The sequence below is a fragment of the Lachnellula hyalina genome (genome assembly GCF_007821495.1).
Source record: "Lachnellula hyalina strain CBS 185.66 chromosome Unknown contig00041, whole genome shotgun sequence".
Taxonomy (NCBI): domain Eukaryota; kingdom Fungi; phylum Ascomycota; class Leotiomycetes; order Helotiales; family Lachnaceae; genus Lachnellula; species Lachnellula hyalina.
The window spans coordinates 64,214-82,839 of record NW_022157155.1 but is presented as its reverse complement, the minus strand read 5'-3'; the positions used below and the strand labels follow the sequence as shown (position 1 = coordinate 82,839).

Here is an 18,626-nt window from a genome sequence, read left to right as displayed (position 1 = left end):
AGATGTTTTTTGGCTCCTCATTGATACCACTACATTGACTTATTATAAATTTACATCTCACCCCCCATCCCTCACCTCGCAGCCATTTTCCCATTCGTCTTCGCTTGCCCCGTTCTCCTCTTCTCCCACACCTGTAAATAGCTCTCCCCGAGGTATAACAGCTCCTTCTGCGTCTTCTCCACAAACAAGTCCTGCACCTGCACCCACTCCTCCCTGCCCCTATCCCTAATCTGGCATTTCCAGCTCCTCTTCTCACTTTCTCCCTCCACACTATCCTCCCTGCCTCTCACGGCCTCGTGTACCACGTTCGCTACCAAATCATACCAAATCGGCTCCCCGGGCGGGGAGAATTTAGGGTTAGGTTCCACATACGGCGACAGATCCAAGTTCCTTGCATCAAAAGTGACAATGGTAGGGTTCCGTTCAGACACGAACTTATTGGTACTAAATCGTTTGACATGCAACAACAAATAAGGCGGCAGTGGGTGTAGCAAGCGATACCGTTTCCGTTGATTCAAGTGTTCCTGACTCCTCAACCCATCATACTTGCTCAGTATACTCGTGAGTGGAACTTGCGGGATGATATTCCTCTCCAACTCATCTTGGAATAGTGGAGCAGAGGGCAGATCGAGTGTCAGAAATAGAAAGCGAGAAGTTGTGGTTGTGACGGAGGCTGCTTCTTCAAATCTTAGCCGGTCCCCGGCGTCCGCTTTGGCGGTTATAGCTTGGGATTCGACCTTGAGTTTTCCTTGGAAGATGGATTGGATTATACTGCTTCCGGGTTTGGTCTTGCTTCCTCCCAACGCCAAGTGTAGGTTATTCAAGAACCAAGAGAGGAAGTCGACGGGGTCTGCTTGTGTAGTGAGGGTGAACTTCTTATTGGATTTCAGACTTATTTCTTGGAGGAGTTCGTGAGGTGAGACATGTGATTTGAAGGCACGAGGATTCCAGATTTTGCGAACGAGGATCGAGAGGCGCTTTGATAGTTCGGGAGATGAGGTGAAAGATGTTTGCAAGAGGTAGTTTCGTAGTGGTGGGACATGCGCCAGAGCCTGGATTATGACATTAAAGTAGTCATTTTCCTTGATATTGTTCATCCCCACGAATCCAGGAGTGTATTCCTTTCCCAGAAGTGTCCAGGCTGTCTGCGATTCCCGGTCCAGGGCCATGACCTGCTCCTTAGTATATGTGGGGTCGGACACGAATTTGATGTCCTCCAAGCTCTTGTTCTTCACCTCGTATCCTTCCGGCAGCACGTACACCTTTTGTGTTTGCATATTGATGTAGACATGATGCCCTACCTCCAGCGCGTGAAAGTACGCGTGTGACTTAGGCCCGCGGCCTTGATAGTATTTTCCGCAGACTAGACAGGCGTAGACGTTGATATTCGAGAGGGATACGGAGCAGAGCTTTTCGAAATCGAAGTCGAGAACACTGCGATTAATTGTATCAAGATATAGATCATCAAATCCCTCCTGGGGTGCTTCCTGTCGAGATCTTGGAACCAGCTCCTCCTCCTCCTCTTCGCTTTGAGGCTCCTCTGGTGGAGGAGGTGGTGGTAGTGGAGCTGGCGCATCTTCTGCATCGTGGATCTTCAGTCGCTTTACGGCGGGTTCAAAGGCTTCATCAGAAAGGTCTTTGCGCTTCCGCGACACTCCATTTGGTGTGGATGCAGCACTCATGATGTGAGGGTGGTCAGAGTGTATTGAAGGATGTCTTTCAAGTATTTTTTCGTCCTATTGTTGCTGCCTCACTTTCCAGCCTTGCGCTAAAGAAATACACGCTAGTAGGTATCCCTTTAAAGCTTTGGTCCTTTCTGGACCTCTTCTATTAATCACTTTATGCATATACCACCGTCTTGTATGATGTTCTACCTCTCTGTCATATCATCCTTGAGTGACTCATGCAAGTTGCAGGTTATTAACAAGTTCGACGTTAACTTTCCCTTCCGATTTTGCATTGTTGTCGAGAACCTTAGGAACCTATGTCCCTTTTTTTCACCGTGTCATCATATGCTTTGTATGGCAGAAGTGCAGCTTCATTTCCCTTCCCGTTTCTCATGAATTTCAAAGGTGGCAACTCCTCTACCAACTTGTTATACTCATTCCAAGTCAACCTCAGTTGAAGACTATCCGTTACTTGAAATGATCCCACATCCCATATACAGAAGCATTCACCTCCGGGTCTCTATAAAACACAACTGATACGTTTGTATGCAACGCGATTGCGTCCCGTATAATTGCAATCGATATCTATCCCATTCGAGAGTTACCCTAGTTCAGTTCACCAGTGGAATTCCACCCAATATCACGCACAAACAGCACTACGGCATGCGCTCCTCTATCTCGCAATGTCAGCTCGGCGAGCTTCTCTGTGATCATAAAGCTCAGAGGCATATATCTCTAAATGTGGTTGAGTGCAAGATTTGATGGCTGCAAGCGCTTGTACTGGAGAGCTTTGGTGGCAAGGGTTTATCAAGAATAGTGACACCAAGACTCGAGTTGGGTGGGGCATGTGATTGATGCTTGGTAATGTAACAATTTCACTGCCCAAATCAAGAGATGACTGAAAATCTCAAGCAAGACGTTTTGAAAGCTAAGGTTTCATCACTCACGCAAGGTCTTCTACTTGCGGTCTATTGCAGCGGGCCGCCGTCCACTGTAGTCCGCTGCAGTCCGCTTTTAAAGTATCCTGCGTTTTTCCTGTTAGTACCAACTTCGGTGGTATGGCAACTGATTGGCTTAAATCCCATATCTACTCCATTGTTTTGGCCGAGTCGGTTGATTCAAAATCAAACCATCTGATCGTCCAATTGCATTATTTAGTAGACTGCAGCTGCTATTGCATCGTCCCACACACTTTCAAGCATAACTCTTACTCGTTTACAAAGCACTTTAACAAGTATACATCCACCAGATCCGTATTCTCTTGAATTCTATATCCATTTCACCGCTCCGAGGTTTCCGAATAGTACAAGTGTCTCACAGGGTATGTACAAGCGAAACTGTCCAAATTCATCTCAGGCTGGGAACGACCCATATAAATGCCCATTATAATTATGGGTATCTTCAAGCACTTCCTTGCGGGGTTAGTCATTATTTGAGGGGTAAAAGATATAAGAAAGTCTTTGAAAGTCCAATCTCTTTCATTTTCTCCGCACTCTAATTGAGTTGTATTAGATCTTTCTCAAATCCGTTCCTTCGCAATAAGATATCGAAATCATTCACGATAAACCTCAAACATCAAGTCTCAGTTGCATTGATGTCAAGCAAAATTCTTCTCACTGGTGCGACTGGTTATATGTAAACTCACCGGCTCAGTTCATTGGTGTAAGCTACTAATGTCTCTACTAGCGGAGGTTCAATTCTCACTCAGCTACTTGAATCTAAGCATGACTTCTCCAAGTATCCAATTTCCGTGCTTGTCAGAGGTGAAGACAGAGCCAAGATTCTTCAAGGCCAGGGGTTCAATCCAATTTTGTTCCATAACTTGGACGAAACGGACATCCTCCAGAAGGTGGCCAGTGAACATGATGGTAAGTCGCTCTAGACATCAGGAAGAACAGGAGCTTATGTGACTGCCAGTGGTTATCCATACTGCATCTGGTTTTCACACAGCTTCGGCAAAAGCTTTGATTCTTGGTCTTGGTGAGAGGAAGAAGGCCAGTGGCAAGGAAGTTCACTTCATCCACGTAAGCGTTTCATTTTCTCCGAATAACTGGAAAATTGTTATAACCAGATCTAGACTTCTGGGACGTCAAACCTGGGTGATCAACCCATCTCCGGCAAGTATCTCGAATCACGTACATTCTCTGACCGCGAGAACATCTACGCATACCTGAAGTCTCGTGAAGCTCTACAAGTCTACCCCCAACGGACCACAGATATTATCGTGGTAGAGACGGGCCTAGCCGCGGGTGTCAAAACGACCATTCTCATGTCTCCTACCATCTATGGCTTCGGGACCGGCTTATTCAATAAGCTGTCGATCCAATTCCCAACACTTCTCCGCGCTGCTATCAAGGCTGGACAGTCCGAGATGATAGGTGATGGAAAGGGAGTATGGAGCTACGTTCATATCGCCGATCTTGCTAGGTTATACGAGTTGCTTCTCAACAAGGTCCTCAAGGGCGAAGAGCTTCCGAATGGAGAGAAGGGTATTTTGTTTTCGTCTACAGGAAGTTATCAGTGGGCTGAGCTGGCCAGTGACATTGCAGGTGCACTTGCAGAGCTGGGCGCTATCAAGACACGTGAGGTAAAGAGTATAAGTCTCTCTGAAGCCGCTGGAAAGTGGTGGGGTGGCTACGAGTTGATTGTCGAGCTTAGCTTTGCTTCCAAGTATGTCCCTGATTCCCCAAAAGATTCAAGCGTTGACTAGAGACATAGTTCCCGCACTTTATCGGATGTCAGCCATGAACTTGGCTGGCGCGAGGAAAAGACGGAACAGGATTTTAAGAACCAATTCCTAGAGGAGGCTCGTCTTGTTGTTGCGGCTCAGTAGAAAATGATCATGTACTTGTGCAACTTGTTGCTGACGCACTATATTCAGGATTCTTAGTTTCATGTCTCCGAAATATGTTACTATTCATTTTCTGTCAAAGTAGCATCTTCTAAACCCAGTTTTACGTCATTCTCTCAAACGCCCCAAAGAGCTCCTATAGCCTTGTCACTGATGACCTGTTTCGACTTCGTCATTCGCTTGGCTTTCATTGTTTCGTTCCGGGGAGAAAGGAGATCAAAGCTCCTCGCAAACGTCGCCGTCATGTGTGCAATAGCCTTCGTCATCTGTATCCAAGCCCCAACATCAAGATTGCTGGAATTGTCACACGCAGAATGGTAGCAGACATCATATGCCACACCTGCCTGGCCACCAAACATTGCAGCTTCCTCCACCGTCTTGATGGCCTCAGCACCACAAGCAATTCCTCCAGTGGCCACACCAGCAGCAAGAAAAGGTCCGTAGTCGGAGCGACCGTCGAATTCAATCGAGGTGAAGTTCACACCAGCGTCCTGGGCAAAATATCGTTCAAACTCATGCTCGGCTTCGCCTGATCCTGGGGGGCCTGACTCGCCGAATGCTGATCCATCGCCGTCGTAGATCTGGTAAACATAGTTGGGTGAAGCCATCATATCGAAATCCAGCATCAACCGAATCTTATCAAGCTCTGACTGTGGCTGCTGAGAAACGTAGTACGTGGCGCCTAGAAGACCCTCCTCTTCCCCTGACCACCATGAAAATCTAACGGCATTGTTGACGCTGAAGTTCGTTAATTGGATCGCAACTTCTAGTAGTGAGATGGTGCCAGATCCGTTGTCGTTGATGCCTGGGCCGGCGGCCACTGAGTCAGAATGCCCAGACATATGGATCACATTCTCGTGATCACCTCCTATCGTCTCGGCTATCACGTTGTAGGTCGTGGAAACAGACATTTCAGTTGCGAGATCAGCAATGACAGTTTCTCCAGCTTGTACTCTGGCAACCAGGGCTTCTCCATCTGCCATAGATATCCCACCTGCTGGGACATATGTACCTTCGGGGGTGTTTATTTTTTGCAAAGAGTAGCCATCCAGATTCCCCTCTACATTATTGTACACCAACACTACAATGAATTAGTACTTTAACTTTTGTGGAGAGAGTCGAAAGCATGACACTCTCAGCGTAGTAAGATCAGAGATGTATCAAGGAGGAGATTTCTTACTCCCAATTGCGCCCGCCGTCGAACCAAGAGCGTCTTTGACTGCAGATTGACAGTTGCCCCGCCCCACGAGAATTATGGAGCCTGCCGTAACAGCAGAGAAGTCGGCCTAGCCCATTGTGTTAACCACACGCCAAATTTCAATTCCACCTTAAAACTCACACTTTCACATCCGAGATTTGGCACATACACCAACGGACCAGATACGTGCCCGGCAGGACTCAAGCCAACGGCGAACGCTTCCATAGGGGTACCATTGTTCGTGAGATTCGCGCTGACCCCAAGACTCAAGTCAAAAGATTCGAGGTAGTAAGTGTAATAGTCGGGAAACTGAGCAATTGTGTCCTTGATCCAGTTGACTGTCGCATTGTGTCCAGGAGTTCCAATCAAACGGTTCCTCTCCGGAGTAGAGTACGCGAAATCTTCAAGAATCTTGGCTTTCTTGAGCAGTTCAGACCTCAGCAGTAATCGGCGCAATTGGTTCTGAAGTAGTCAGTTCAAGATACTTCTAAAGGGAAAGGGTAATTGACTGATTGGACTAAAGGAAGATCTCTTTGGACAATTGCATTTGATGATGCTGTTGGGACAGCAAAAGTGAAACTAATTGTGCTGAGGGCAACGAGAGGCAGAGAGAACTTCATTCTGATGATTGGCAAAGAGGTAAGATGCGGAAACTTATGAAGGTAAAGGTGGAAATAAACAAACTTTTATACTTGAACTCCATGACGGTGGTCCAGTCCGGCCCATCCGTCCTTTGATTCAAACCCCGATCAAGAATGCATACAACAAGCTATCCAAGAATGCTGCCCAAGTATAGAAGGAGCCAAGAATTGTGGAATGGATGTATCAATCTGACGAGGGGTTTTTGGTATAGAAAGTTTCGGCGGGGTATTCGGAGGCTGACACGAGTAGCATGGTATTACCAGAAAAGAAGGAGCCAAGCAGATAGGAGAGACAGCAATGCGAATTAAAGCCTTGGGCGAGGGCTTGGTATGCTTGGTATTTCTTGGAAGACCTTGGCATACGGTAAGCAGACATGGCTGGCGGCGGGAATCTTGGCGCGTAATATAAGAAGGCCACCTGAAGTAGGTACGAGGATACTACAATATTTCAAAAATTTGTCACTGAGGATAAGTGTAGCTTTCTTTCCCGTTAGGGGTGGAGTCAGCTTCACGACAGAAATTATCCTATTTTTGAGGCAAAGTAAAGCAGGTTAGCAATACTGCCGTAGAACAATCATTGAATATCACTTGACCACTTTCTTGATTGCCGGCTCGAGGATCACAGACAGCCTTCAGTCTCACAGTTTGGCTGAAACATCGTCTATATCCCGAAGTTGTCCCTCAATCCGCAATTTCGTCTCTTCGAACGCCTTTTCAACATCGTGCTCATGAAGCCAATTGGTGTCTGACCCCTTGGCTGCCCTTGCTCGCAACTCTTCATCACTCTCTGGATTTCCAACTTTGGCTGTCTTGGCACTATTTGCAGCATGGACTTTCTTCAGCAATCTTTCGGCATGTGGTTTCCGGGTGGCTTCATATAGCCTCAGAGCCGTTTCAATTTCTCTGGACGATGGCTTTCTTGTAGCTGTGAAAGGAAAGATAGAGAGCAAGGCGAGGGAGAGGCAGTATGCATCATCGATGGCTAGAGAGCCGCCTGTGGCATATGCACCTCCGTGGGCATGGGCTGCATCACCGATGAGGGTTACGCGAGACCCAAAGACCCATGTAGAGAGTGAGGATCCGGAGAAATTGGGATAGAAGCGAGTCGAAGGCGTGACTTCTGTGAGGGTTCTCACTACAGGATTCCAATCCTTTAGAGCAAGAAGATGTAATTAGTGTTTATACCAGTCTATGCGAACATGGTTAACTTACAGAATATATGTCCCGTAGTAAGCTGACGCTAGCTTCCTGGTCCCACTCTGCGTTTTTGAGTGTGGCAGATGAGTCTTTAGGATCCGCATTGACCCCACCAACAACAGTGTAGGTGTTCTTCCCTAGTCGGGAGGCAAAGAAGTTCGTATTTGGACCCAACCAATGGGTTGAGTCAAGAGGAACGTCGGGGATTGATTCAGTCAGTGAAGCATCAAACACGGAACGAATTGCAGTCCAACCACTCCATTTGAGCTCGAAGTCAGGAACGAATGATGTTCTGACTCTCTGCTCTCAGTTAGTGGAAAGTAATCTAGAAATACCAAGGGGCTCTCTAAACCAGAATGAAACCAAAAACTTACTGAATGTAGTCCATCCGCTCCAAGCAAAATATCTGCGGTTGCTATTGTTCCGTCTTCAAATTCCAGCGTCACGCTTTCTTGAGGATCTACCTTCGTAGAGACAAGCTTTTTCCGAAGACGAATGATGCTCCGTGGAACGTTCTCAAGCAAAGCCTGATGAAGATGGGCGCGATGATAACGTGCAGTTTGATGTAGATGCTCAGTGACATCTTCATGCACATCCGTGCCAATTATCTCGTTGGTTTTCCACTGTGGGATAGTTAGCGACGGGAGACCCTGTCAACACGAAGCAGCTTTTCCAGAGGAAACACAGAATTCAGGGAGGCGGCCACATACGTGACGATAAATCATGGGTATGTTCGAGGGACCTCGAAACGCTACTTCGTCGCTGATCGCATTGTCCAGTCCCAATTTTTGAAGGGTTCGGAGGCCATTCGGTCCTAAAGCTATGCTTGCTCCGATTTCTTTTAATTCAGTTGCTTTCTCATACAATACTACACTTATGTTGGGATGTTTTCGAAGAGCAATTGCAGCCGTAAGACCAGCGATACCGCACCCATTTATAGCCACTTGAAGGGGCAAGAAGTCTGACTGTTCGGCCATCTTCAAGAAGCCGTAAGTAACAGAGTTCCGATAATAAAAGAAGGAGAATATGCAATATGACGTCTAAAAAGAAGTGCTCGACGGTGAGAATGCGAGATCTGAAGTTGTTGAAGGCGCTTGCCAATGCTCTTGTGTGCTTCTGCCCCCCACTTCCATCGTTTGGCTCAGACTCACCTCAATGGCGAGAACCTGATACTTGCGGGCGACTTATCGAGGGAATGTGGCTAAAATGGGGAAAGAAGTGAAGATGCAGATGGCGAACGATTGAATGATAAGCACGTAACAATCACATGATTATGCTCTGTTTAGGATTCAGTTGTCATGCGGGGCCTACCAGCTCAACTTCCCTCCTTCCCAAGAAACAAAGGATCCGGAATCCTCTTTCCTCAAACCCTCCACCACTTTCTGCAATGACCCAACAACTGTCTCCACGCTATTCGTTGCGTCAGGATTCATATCCGTCTTCACGTTCCCCGGGTCCACGGCCACAACCACACATTTCTTATAAAACATAGCTTGTTTGACCGTCAGCATATTCAACGCAGCCTTGCTAATGCTATAGCCAACAACATTTGGAATTGGGCGCCGTGGAGCGAGATCCAGAGACGCGCACATGGAGGAAATGTTTATCATTTTCGAGCCTGGGAGACAGAGCGGAGCAATGGCTTGGGCTATGAGAAGTGTGCCGACTACGTTTATGTTGATGTGGTCCAGTATGCTGCTAGGTTGGACGTTGGACACATCTTCGTTGGGAAGTTCGTGGGATATACCTGGTATTATCAAGAGTATAAATCAATAACCTGCTAGCCGGTAGATAAGAATAAAAGGTCGGTCTGTCTCTTACCTGCATTGTTGACGAGAACATCAACGCTAGACACATACTTCCTGATCTCTGCCCCGAAATGCTCGACGCTTTGGGGCGAGCCAACATCACAATCTAAGATGACTAGTCTCTCGCCCGCCGGCGATGCTGCGAGTGTATTGAGGTTGATAGATGAAATTGCATTTCGGCTGGCGGCTACTACTGTGTGACCAGCGCTGAGGAATTGTGTGACTAGCTCGAGACCCATCCCACGAGCACTTCTAGAAGATGGTCAGTTGCTAGGCGAAATAGCAAAAGGGTCAAGGCAGTAGAGATTACGGACCCCGTGACAACATAGGCACCGGCAGCGAGTGGCATCCTGAACGTTTCTAATGCTAAGATCTGGAAGATCGGGGCTAAATTTTTAAGAGGTACAAGTGGGGTCGGTATTTGTATCAGATGTCTCGTTTATGGTCTGCTTCCGCTTCAATTGATAGGTATATATGTATGCAAACCTGTTCTATTACATTAGCTTTACCATAATTCAACAATTCTGGAAAATGTGCATCTTACGTCATGAGTAAGCGCTACAAGAAAGAAGATTGCTGTTTGTAAGCAGTATCGTAACTCCGGATTTAGATCTAAATATGAACTTTTTGGGAAGTCTTCCTTACCTAGTACGAGCATATTGTCCCCAAAGATAGAAGTAGTAGCCGCGGTGTGACTACAAGTTATTCGATAATAAAGACCAGAAGGGGACAGAGGGCAACTGCTAAGAGAAGTGTTTTGAAGAAACTAGAAAGCCCTATAGCATAGAATATGTCCTCGCCATTTACGATAGCCACTCAAAATGTACAACAGTCTTGTATTGCTTATCTTACGGCTACATCTGTCATAGTAATGTCTGAATCTAGAGCATTGACACCGTCCAACAACCCCAACCCATCCATTTCCCTCAGTGAATATTCCACAAGATAACTCTCATCAACCAATTCTTCTAACCTTCTAAAGTGTTTTTCCGAATGTGACCTCAGCGCATCCATAACGTCCTTCACCTTACCACCTTTCAAGCTAGACAGCCTCGACGCAGGATAACTCTTCACGATAGTCCAAAAGACCCGTTGCGCCACAGATGCATTTCTTGCGTTCGTATTCCAATCTCGGACACGGAGAAGCAAGGTAAAGAGTTGTTCATCAGACAATGAACCTAGGACCTCATCCACAGCCTTGATACCACAGAGACTTCCCTCCTCCGGAACTTTAGTCGTGACAGTTGTGAAAATGGAGAGCAAACGAGCAGGGTGGTTGAGTTGAAGCGCAAGAGTGATGGCGGAGCGATAAGAACCTGCATGGATATAATTCTGGAGCTCCTGCTCCTGCTCAACGAACTGCGTTGCAGCAGCAGAAGAAGCAGCCAGAGTCTCGGAGGTTGTGTCTTTCCAGAACGTGACCGTCGAGTCCCCGCTCCCGGAAACTATCGCGTTGGTAGAGGGATGCACAGCAAGAGCCCACACGCGGTCTTCGTGGTTGTCGAGTGTACATTCTACCTCTCCAGTGTTTGCATCCCAGACCTTGACCAGACCGTCTCCACCGGCACTGGCGACATGTATGTGTTTTCTCCCACGGTCTTCTTTCGGTGGCAGGGTGAGCCATGCTACTTTTAAGACACTGTGTGTGTGCCCTTCGAAAGTCCGCAAGCAGGTATAATCAGAAAGACTCCAGATCTTCAGCGTCTTGTCACCACTGCCTGTGAGAATCAAACCCTTGCCAGCAGCTGGTCCGCTGTCACCAACAATGGTAGGCGTATCTTTCGGTGCGAACTTCACAGTCCATACACCACGTCTATGCCCGCGAAGCACGCCTTGTACCTCGCCTTCTTCAACAGACCAAATTTTGACTGTTCGGTCCTGAGAAGCAGAAGCGAATAGCTGAGCATTGTGGCTGATGTCGATGGCGTTGATATCTTTGTCGTGGGCCTTGCGAGTGTATAATGCTTTTGTTTTCTGGACATCCCATCGTTTGATGGTCCGATCTTGAGATCCCGTCAAGAGATATTCAGGCGGATGATCAAGCGGTGATTTGAACGCTGCACATGATTCAGGGGGTGTGTCCTTTGGTAAAGAGACAGCACCTAGTGATTCGGCATGTCCAGTGAAAGTAGCGTAGCATGTAAATGACGAATTTGCGGGATCAATTCTCCAGAGTTTTGCAGTGTTGTCTTTGGAACCTGTGGCTATCCAGTGTCCAGACCAATCAATATCGAGACAAATGATGATGTCCTCGTGTCCCCTTAATTGAGCAATATCTGCTCCAAAGTAGGCGGATCCATCTTGCTGAGCGAGTGACACAATCCTGATCTCTTCTGAGTTTGTTGCGAGCGCCAAGAGTGATCGATCGGGCAAAAGATATCCCAGATCAATGATTTCATCGTGAGTACCGGAGATGCGCCTCAGCTCTTCCAGTGGCGGGATAGTATCTGAAGAGTCTACATCGTCTAGTGAAGTCGTGGAATGCAGAACCATAGTATGATCTGATTGTACTGACAAGATGAAAGGCAAACCAGGCATCAAGAGTCCATCCACAATAGCATCGGGCTCTGACTTTGGCGACTGCGGCTGCGTAACTTCTCTCCCGTTATCTGACTGCCATATTCGAATAATCCCATTGACCCCTCCAGTATATGTTAAGTTCCCAGCGCCAATGAACCCCGCTGCTTCAACTTCTTCCAGAACTGGCACAACTTTGCGAACCTTCCATGTTCTCGCATCCCACCACATAATGGTTTTGTCCCTACTCGCTGTTAAAAGGGCGTTCTCACCCCGGGAATAATCCAAGGCTCGGACATCGGACACATGTGAGTCCAGAACTGAAGCACAATTCCTCTTATAGAGATCCCATATGCGAACTTTGCCATCCTGGCTTCCAGAAGCTAAACGAAAGCCCCTCGCGGCTTCATTTTCTGGCTCATCATCAGTGTTACTTTTTCGCCGCTCCTGTCGGTTGCGCGAAGAAATTCCAACTTCTTCTCCCTTCTGACTGGTCGCAACCAGTTCGAAAAAATGTAGCGCAGATATCAGCACGTTCGGACCTCGGAAGGTATGCGTCACGTATCCGCCCTGGATATCCCAGACCTTGACAACTCCATCCGCTGCACCGGTTGCGAGTAATGTGCTTGTCTGGTCGACGGCAAGGACAATGACGGGTGTGCTGTGGGGTTTGAGGGTGCGGAGGAGTTCGCATTTGAGTTCGTTCGAAGGAGACGGTTGAATAGAATATATTCGCATAGAGAGGGAGCGAGAGCAGACTATCAGGTGGGAGGCAGAGGGTGTTACTGTTGTAAGGTTAGCATTGCTAAGTTCTCGAGGCTGCGGGGCGGGGTAGAACATACACGACAGAGTGGAAATGAGTTCGCCATCCTAGAGAAATATGGTGTGAGTTGGTGCGTATGATACAATACGATGCGCATTTCATGGCAGAAGGAAAGACGTACCCCTTCAATCCTTGCAAGCTGTCTCCCAGTGTTCAAGTCGGTCAACAGCGCATCTTCACCCAATGTAGTTGCTAGAATGCTACCAGTGTTGTCGAGCGCAACGCTGCCTCCGGTGTAGATTGGCTGTATGGTACGCTCTGCCTCAAAGGTTGTCAGGTATGGAGATTTATTTGCCATTCTATTGAAAAGGGTGAGACTGTCGTCGTTTGGGTTTTTGAGTTGGGATGAAGGAAAATATAAAAATATAAAATATTTTGATACTGACAGGGGTCCTCGATAAGCTTAATCTTAGCGCCTTTTCGTCCCCTTTCGCCATGACTATTCTTTCCATATATATATATCTTCATGTCCACCTTCATACATCCATTGCTTTGGTCCATTTTGCTATGTGTCATGAACTCAATGGAAGACCATCATTCTTGAAACCCGTTCGAGGCCCTTTCCGTGGCAATAGCCTCACTTGTTTCTTACAAAGCTGAGCAGTCCAGTCTGAAAGAGGCCCCTTCGTGCTGTACATCTCCTGTCACCTTCAACGAAACATTCAGCATGGGACGACTTGAATCACTCACAGCTCTTGCTCTTGTAAGTACTTGCCCATCATATGCTGCTTCTCAATGTCCCTATTCCTTCCAACCTCAGCCCCAAACCCCTTGAATGTCACCTGACTCGCCACATTTAGGGCCGTGGGCCATACGAAGACCATGTCGTCGAGTGGGCTGGCGATGAGAATCTACGGCACAATGGCCAATTATATAACGAGCATGGCCACCCAAGAAACCCCGAGACAAGGCGACGAGAGCGGGAAGCTGTGCGGGCAGCTAATGAAGTCATGCAGGCGACTGGTGTTGTGGAAGACGCGAAGACGGCCCTGATCAAGGTTAAGAAAGCCACTACCGAGAAGCATAAAGAGACGTTTACAGGTCTAAGGTTGATGGAGGTTGGTCGCGCTGCTCTTATTGGTGGTGTGTGGGGAGTTCTGGGTTTAAGGCGGCGGATTTTGGTCAGTATTCTGATCCATGTATCCCGAACTATATTGACAATATACAGCTATATAGACCTTATGGCGACCTTTTGTTCTTCCAAATTCTCCAGCAAGAGAAGACCAAGTCTGGACTACTACACGTGATCGGTGCTGGTTTTCCAGCTGTCTGTGCCTATCATGTCGCTGATTGGGCCTCGTTCACTTGCGAAATCGTACTTGACGCGATATGGGAAGAAGAAGGAAAGAACAAGGCCTCGCCGAGACAAATGCAGGTGAAGGAAATAATACAAAAGGTGTAGGTATCTCCAATCTCATCCTTGGTTCTTTACTAATGGTCTAGACTCGACTTTGGTTTCTGCTACATCACACTGCATTTTCGCATGTTTGCTGTCCTCCAACAACTTAACGTTGTCCCTTCATCTTGTCTTCTCCCTACTATCGGGTCCTTTATTCCTTTTCTGGAGGGGCCACCTTTACTGTTTCCAGTACCTATTCTTCGAGGAAACACAATATTTTCTGCTTCTCTTGAAATTCTTAAATCAGCCATACCTCTTGTTCTAGTCTTACTTCACGGAAGAGCAAAATTCATCGCATCACAAATCCTATACCGACCAATCTACAAAAGTCTCCCTCGACCGACAGGTGACAGCATGTTTGGGGGCTTACAAATATCCCCACCGACAATGGAATACGATACTCCAGATCAACCCTTGCCGAATCACCGTCCATCCTCCTCCAGGACAGAAGACGAGCCCACATTACGAGCTCTTGAAGGGCTCCCGGATCTGGAGCGCACGGAGACGCGTACTCATCCAGCTGAGGGCGATTCGGATTCCAGTGCTGACGATGGCGAATTGACCCATCCGACATTGATCAGCTTCGATGTGGAGGCGAACGATGGCGAACCCCAGGACCCAGCTATCGAGGCAGCTTTGGGTCACTGGTCTGCGGAATTACGAAGTGCAAACGAGCCACCAACGGATGAGCGCAAATACCATGTGACGGGGTTGACGATGCTGCCTACCATCATGGCTACGGAAGGTCTGAGGGAAATAGCCGCAGGTATAATAGTGATGCCAATCGAGGCCTTGATGGTTCGCTCCATAGGCGGATTGTATCGCACCCGTCTAGGGCTTGGAATGGATGATATGTACTCATGGTGGTCGCCTGTACGTCTTCCTGGCTTGCGGAATATTTGTTGGGCATTGGTTCTTCAATTGGGTATCACCGGGGTGTTTTGGACAGGCTTTACTGTTATATCTCAGTGGGCTATCGTATCTGAGTGGGCTAGACAACGCGAGGCCACGCAGAAGAATGAAGAGCAAGAGAACAATACGGCTGGAAGACCGACGAGAGGTAGCTCGACTAACTAAGTGCGTCTGGGACAGTATTTTACGGTGCGGCTCGTCAACTTTTTTGTCGGCAGTGGTAATTAGCACTGGTCCTAGTTTACTCCGTAAAGGTACAAATCTCGACAATCCCGTGCCGTCGGGGTTTGCCGGCACGCCACAACTTTTTGGCGAAAGACGGGACGCGAAGAAATGAGATGTTTAACAGGACGATTATTCCTGCACTTGGCGGGTTGGCCGAAGTCAGTAACTGTCCGGGCAATATCCATGCCAAAATGAGCTGATGCGCGTAATTGTTCGGCCTCTTTGTGGATTGTTATCTCAGCCGCTCAGGTTCTCTAGATTGGGCCCACCAGGCCCAGGATATTAGCACGAGAATTGTTCCTGTGGACAAATCACGTCCACCCAAAAAAGCCCGCTTGACAAGCCAACTATGCAACGCCGAGGTCCCTCCAGATTGCATATCTCCAGACTCCAGAGTTCGGGCTTGGATCCATAATTTCTGGTCTGGGGATGTGAAATGGCTGGAGAGAAGGGGTCCCCAAGGCGGAGTCTAAGATGGCGCGAGTCAGATCTCGTGCACGATTATCTGATGCCGCAGTGATGCCACCATGTCTTACGAGTAAGATCCCTTCATAGAAAAGAAAACCGGATTTGCCCCGCAATTGATTCTAGCTTTTACCTCAATTTTAACGCGTTAGAGAATCGATCATTCGGCATTCCAATGGCAGATGTATAAGTACTCAGCCCTTTCCACTTAGCTTCCGAAGTTGGTGTGCTCATCGTTCTTTCTACTTTTGTACCATTTGCAGAGCCTCTCTTCCTTATCATCAATATGACAGACCCCACTAAACCCTTAGAGGTCGATGCGAGTAGTTCGCCAGACCATGTTGAAACTGAGTCGCCTCCGAAAAAGGTCACGATCATTAGTGACGATACGGACGAGAAAGGTATCCCTAAGCCACAGAGAAACAATTCTACGTACAGCAGCAGTGGTCGCCGAGTCTCAGAATGGGAGGCGCTGCAAATCGTCGCTGCTGGTGATATCGAAACCATTGATAGGGAGATTGGTGAGATTGAAGCTAGTCTTCAGCAGATGAATATTAAGTCCACTTGGTATAAACCTCAACTGCGGCTCAAGGACCCAAAATACTTTACTTGGCTTCTTGTTGGTGAGTTAACTTTATCGAGTTTGATAAAACCCTTTTACTGACATGTGTAGGTTTTGCTTCCATGGGTGGACTCCTCTCTGGTATTGATCAGTCTTTGATCAGTGGTGCCAATCTATACATGCCAGCTTGTAAGATATTCTTGTGTGGCAATTGAAGTTCTATACTAATCCTAGTCAGCGCTCGATCTTACCACCAAGCAAGTCAGTTTGGTTAGTTCTGGTGTACCGCTCGGAGCCGTTGGTGGTGCACTGATGCTGGGCCCTCTAAACGAAGCTGTCGGTCGCCGGATGGCAATCATTTACTCGCTTGTTCTCTACACTGTTGGAGCGGGTCTAGAAGCTGGGGCTGTCAATTTCGGCATGATGGTCGCAGCTCGTATTATTCTCGGCATGGGTGTAGGCCTCGAAGGAGGAACAGTGCCTGTTTACGTCGCTGAGTCTGTCTCTCGCAAATACCGTGGAAATCTCGTCTCCTTATACCAGTTTATGATTGCCCTTGGAGAAGTTTTGGGATATGTCGTTGCAGCAATTTTCGTCAATGTGAAGGCTGGAGGCTGGAGATATATGCTCGGCTCATCTCTTGTCTTTTCGACCATTATGTTTGTCGGTATCCTGTTTATGCCGGAATCGCCTCGTTTCCTAATGCACAAAGGCCGCACAACAGAGGCCTGGCATGTGTGGAAACAAATTCGAGGCGAAGACGCGGAGTCTAGGAAGGAGTTTTATGTGATGAAGTACTCTGTTGCGGAAGAATTTACAGCCAAGGAGGCAGGTGTTAACAAGCGCTTCCCATGGATGGATTTCTTCACTGAACCTCGAGCAAGACGCGCAATCATCTACGCCAATATCATGGTATTCCTCGGACAATTTACGGGTATCAACGCCATACAATACTACATGGCCACTCTGATGCAACAAGTCGGGTTCAACGACAAAGAGGCGGTCTTCATGTCCCTTGTTGGTGGAGGGTCCCTCCTCCTCGGGACAATCCCAGCCATCTTTTATATGGAAAAGTTTGGTCGGAGATTCTGGGCTTGCGCCATGCTTCCTGGATTCTTCATCGGTCTTGTGCTTATCGGATGCAGCTACCTTATCCCACTCAGCAACAAGGCAGGCTCCCAAGGAGTTTACATTACCGGTTTGATCATTTATGAGGGATTCTTCGGTAGCTACGCCTGTCTCACATGGGTCATTCCCTCTGAAGTCTACCCCACTTACCTGCGTTCTTACGGCATGGAAACCTCGGACGTTACGCTTTTCCTCTGCTCTTTCCTCGTTACCTACTTCTTCGCCGATATGCAAAACGCCATGACGAACATTGGGCTATCGCTCGGCTTTTATGGAGGGATCGCGGTGCTAGGCTGGTTTTATCAAATTATGTTTATGCCGGAGACAAAGAACAAGACATTGGAGGAGATTGATATCATCTTCAGCCAGCCGACTAGCCAGCTTGTGAGAGAGAATTTGAGGAGCGCCTTGGTGACTGCAGGGGATTTTGCCTGTTTCAGGTGGGGCAAAGTATTTTCCCCGGTTAGTGAGAGTGATGTCTTTAGGAGCGATAACGGACACAAGAGCGAGATGGAGCCAGAGGCTAAGCATGAGGAGTTGTTAGTGTAAATGTAGCTTGAATAGATTTTCAACCAAACGGTGATACATTTATGTCTATATTACTCACGAGGGAGCATGACGAGTGATAGGAAGAGTGGTCTTGGGAGTAATCTTGGGGTTTAAAGGCTTGGATAGACCAGACAATGAGAGACCATCGGTAGCTTAGATTATCCTGATAGATGCCGGCCATACACTTGAATCATTCTGGCTGTTTTCCGTGATACCATGATGACTTAAAAAAGCTGGTAGACGTTGAAAATAGGGAGATGGCCCATTACAAAATAAGTCATAAATAATCTTAAGGGTGCTGTATGAGTCGTTTACCGTTTTATATATTGGCTCTCCGATTTTTCTGCTTAACACTCGAGTGCCAATAAATACTCACCCCGTAATGAATGTTCTTGAAGGCAGCCTACTATACCCAGGTAACGCATATCACTTCTCCTGCCTGCTTGTATTTATGGCAGTACTAGACTGCGGAACGACATCTGTCACGAGTGTCTGGCCGAGTGCTTCCATCCGTCTCTGCTCCAATTCCGCCATGTTGATCATCGGGCCGACAAACTTACCTTTCTTTGATATGAACCAGAGAGCCAAGATAAACATGGTCAGTCCAGACACTACCACTGAAACATAGTTCATATTTTGTGGGGTAACTGGCATTGCCGTAGGCACACAGTATATGATGTCCAA

At 47.6% G+C, this 18,626-nt stretch overlaps 8 protein-coding genes across 8 annotated transcripts; 3 read left to right on the top strand and 5 right to left on the bottom strand.

Moving 5' to 3' along the window:
- Positions 1–71: 71 nt before the first annotated feature.
- Positions 72–1,682, bottom strand: ubp10 (putative mRNA-splicing protein; the record flags this gene model as incomplete). Its single annotated transcript, XM_031148064.1, has 1 exon — positions 72–1,682. One exon carries the CDS (start codon positions 1,680–1,682, stop codon positions 72–74), a length of 1,611 nt encoding a protein of 536 aa, XP_031006598.1.
- A 1,376-nt stretch (positions 1,683–3,058) lies between these two features.
- Positions 3,059–4,500, top strand: YLL056C (Uncharacterized protein; the record flags this gene model as incomplete). Its single annotated transcript, XM_031148063.1, has 6 exons — positions 3,059–3,087; positions 3,180–3,302; positions 3,354–3,535; positions 3,585–3,691; positions 3,745–4,337; positions 4,386–4,500. 6 exons carry the CDS (start codon positions 3,059–3,061, stop codon positions 4,498–4,500), a joined length of 1,149 nt encoding a protein of 382 aa, XP_031006612.1.
- Positions 4,501–4,634: 134 nt separating this feature from the next.
- lap2 (putative leucine aminopeptidase) lies at positions 4,635–6,336 on the bottom strand (the record flags this gene model as incomplete). Its single annotated transcript, XM_031148062.1, has 4 exons — positions 4,635–5,599; positions 5,699–5,804; positions 5,858–6,178; positions 6,226–6,336. The coding sequence occupies 4 exons, from the start codon at positions 6,334–6,336 to the stop codon at positions 4,635–4,637; spliced, it is 1,503 nt and encodes a 500-aa protein (XP_031006613.1).
- Positions 6,337–6,995: 659 nt separating this feature from the next.
- Positions 6,996–8,531, bottom strand: nahG (Salicylate hydroxylase; the record flags this gene model as incomplete). Its single annotated transcript, XM_031148061.1, has 4 exons — positions 6,996–7,508; positions 7,570–7,854; positions 7,929–8,177; positions 8,265–8,531. The coding sequence occupies 4 exons, from the start codon at positions 8,529–8,531 to the stop codon at positions 6,996–6,998; spliced, it is 1,314 nt and encodes a 437-aa protein (XP_031006620.1).
- A 330-nt stretch (positions 8,532–8,861) lies between these two features.
- Positions 8,862–9,711, bottom strand: LHYA1_G003086 (putative oxidoreductase; the record flags this gene model as incomplete). The annotated part of the gene is made up of 3 exons (XM_031148060.1): positions 8,862–9,301; positions 9,376–9,614; positions 9,677–9,711. The coding sequence occupies 3 exons, from the start codon at positions 9,709–9,711 to the stop codon at positions 8,862–8,864; spliced, it is 714 nt and encodes a 237-aa protein (XP_031006621.1).
- Positions 9,712–10,205: 494 nt separating this feature from the next.
- On the bottom strand, positions 10,206–13,000 carry utp13 (putative U3 small nucleolar RNA-associated protein; the record flags this gene model as incomplete). The annotated part of the gene is made up of 2 exons (XM_031148059.1): positions 10,206–12,749; positions 12,824–13,000. The coding sequence occupies 2 exons, from the start codon at positions 12,998–13,000 to the stop codon at positions 10,206–10,208; spliced, it is 2,721 nt and encodes a 906-aa protein (XP_031006618.1).
- Positions 13,001–13,369: 369 nt separating this feature from the next.
- Positions 13,370–15,178, top strand: LHYA1_G003084 (uncharacterized protein; the record flags this gene model as incomplete). Its single annotated transcript, XM_031148058.1, has 4 exons — positions 13,370–13,405; positions 13,503–13,823; positions 13,871–14,100; positions 14,146–15,178. 4 exons carry the CDS (start codon positions 13,370–13,372, stop codon positions 15,176–15,178), a joined length of 1,620 nt encoding a protein of 539 aa, XP_031006619.1.
- Positions 15,179–15,989: 811 nt separating this feature from the next.
- On the top strand, positions 15,990–17,942 carry yfiG (putative metabolite transport protein; the record flags this gene model as incomplete). Its single annotated transcript, XM_031148057.1, has 3 exons — positions 15,990–16,326; positions 16,377–16,454; positions 16,504–17,942. The coding sequence occupies 3 exons, from the start codon at positions 15,990–15,992 to the stop codon at positions 17,940–17,942; spliced, it is 1,854 nt and encodes a 617-aa protein (XP_031006616.1).
- Positions 17,943–18,626: the final 684 nt, after the last annotated feature.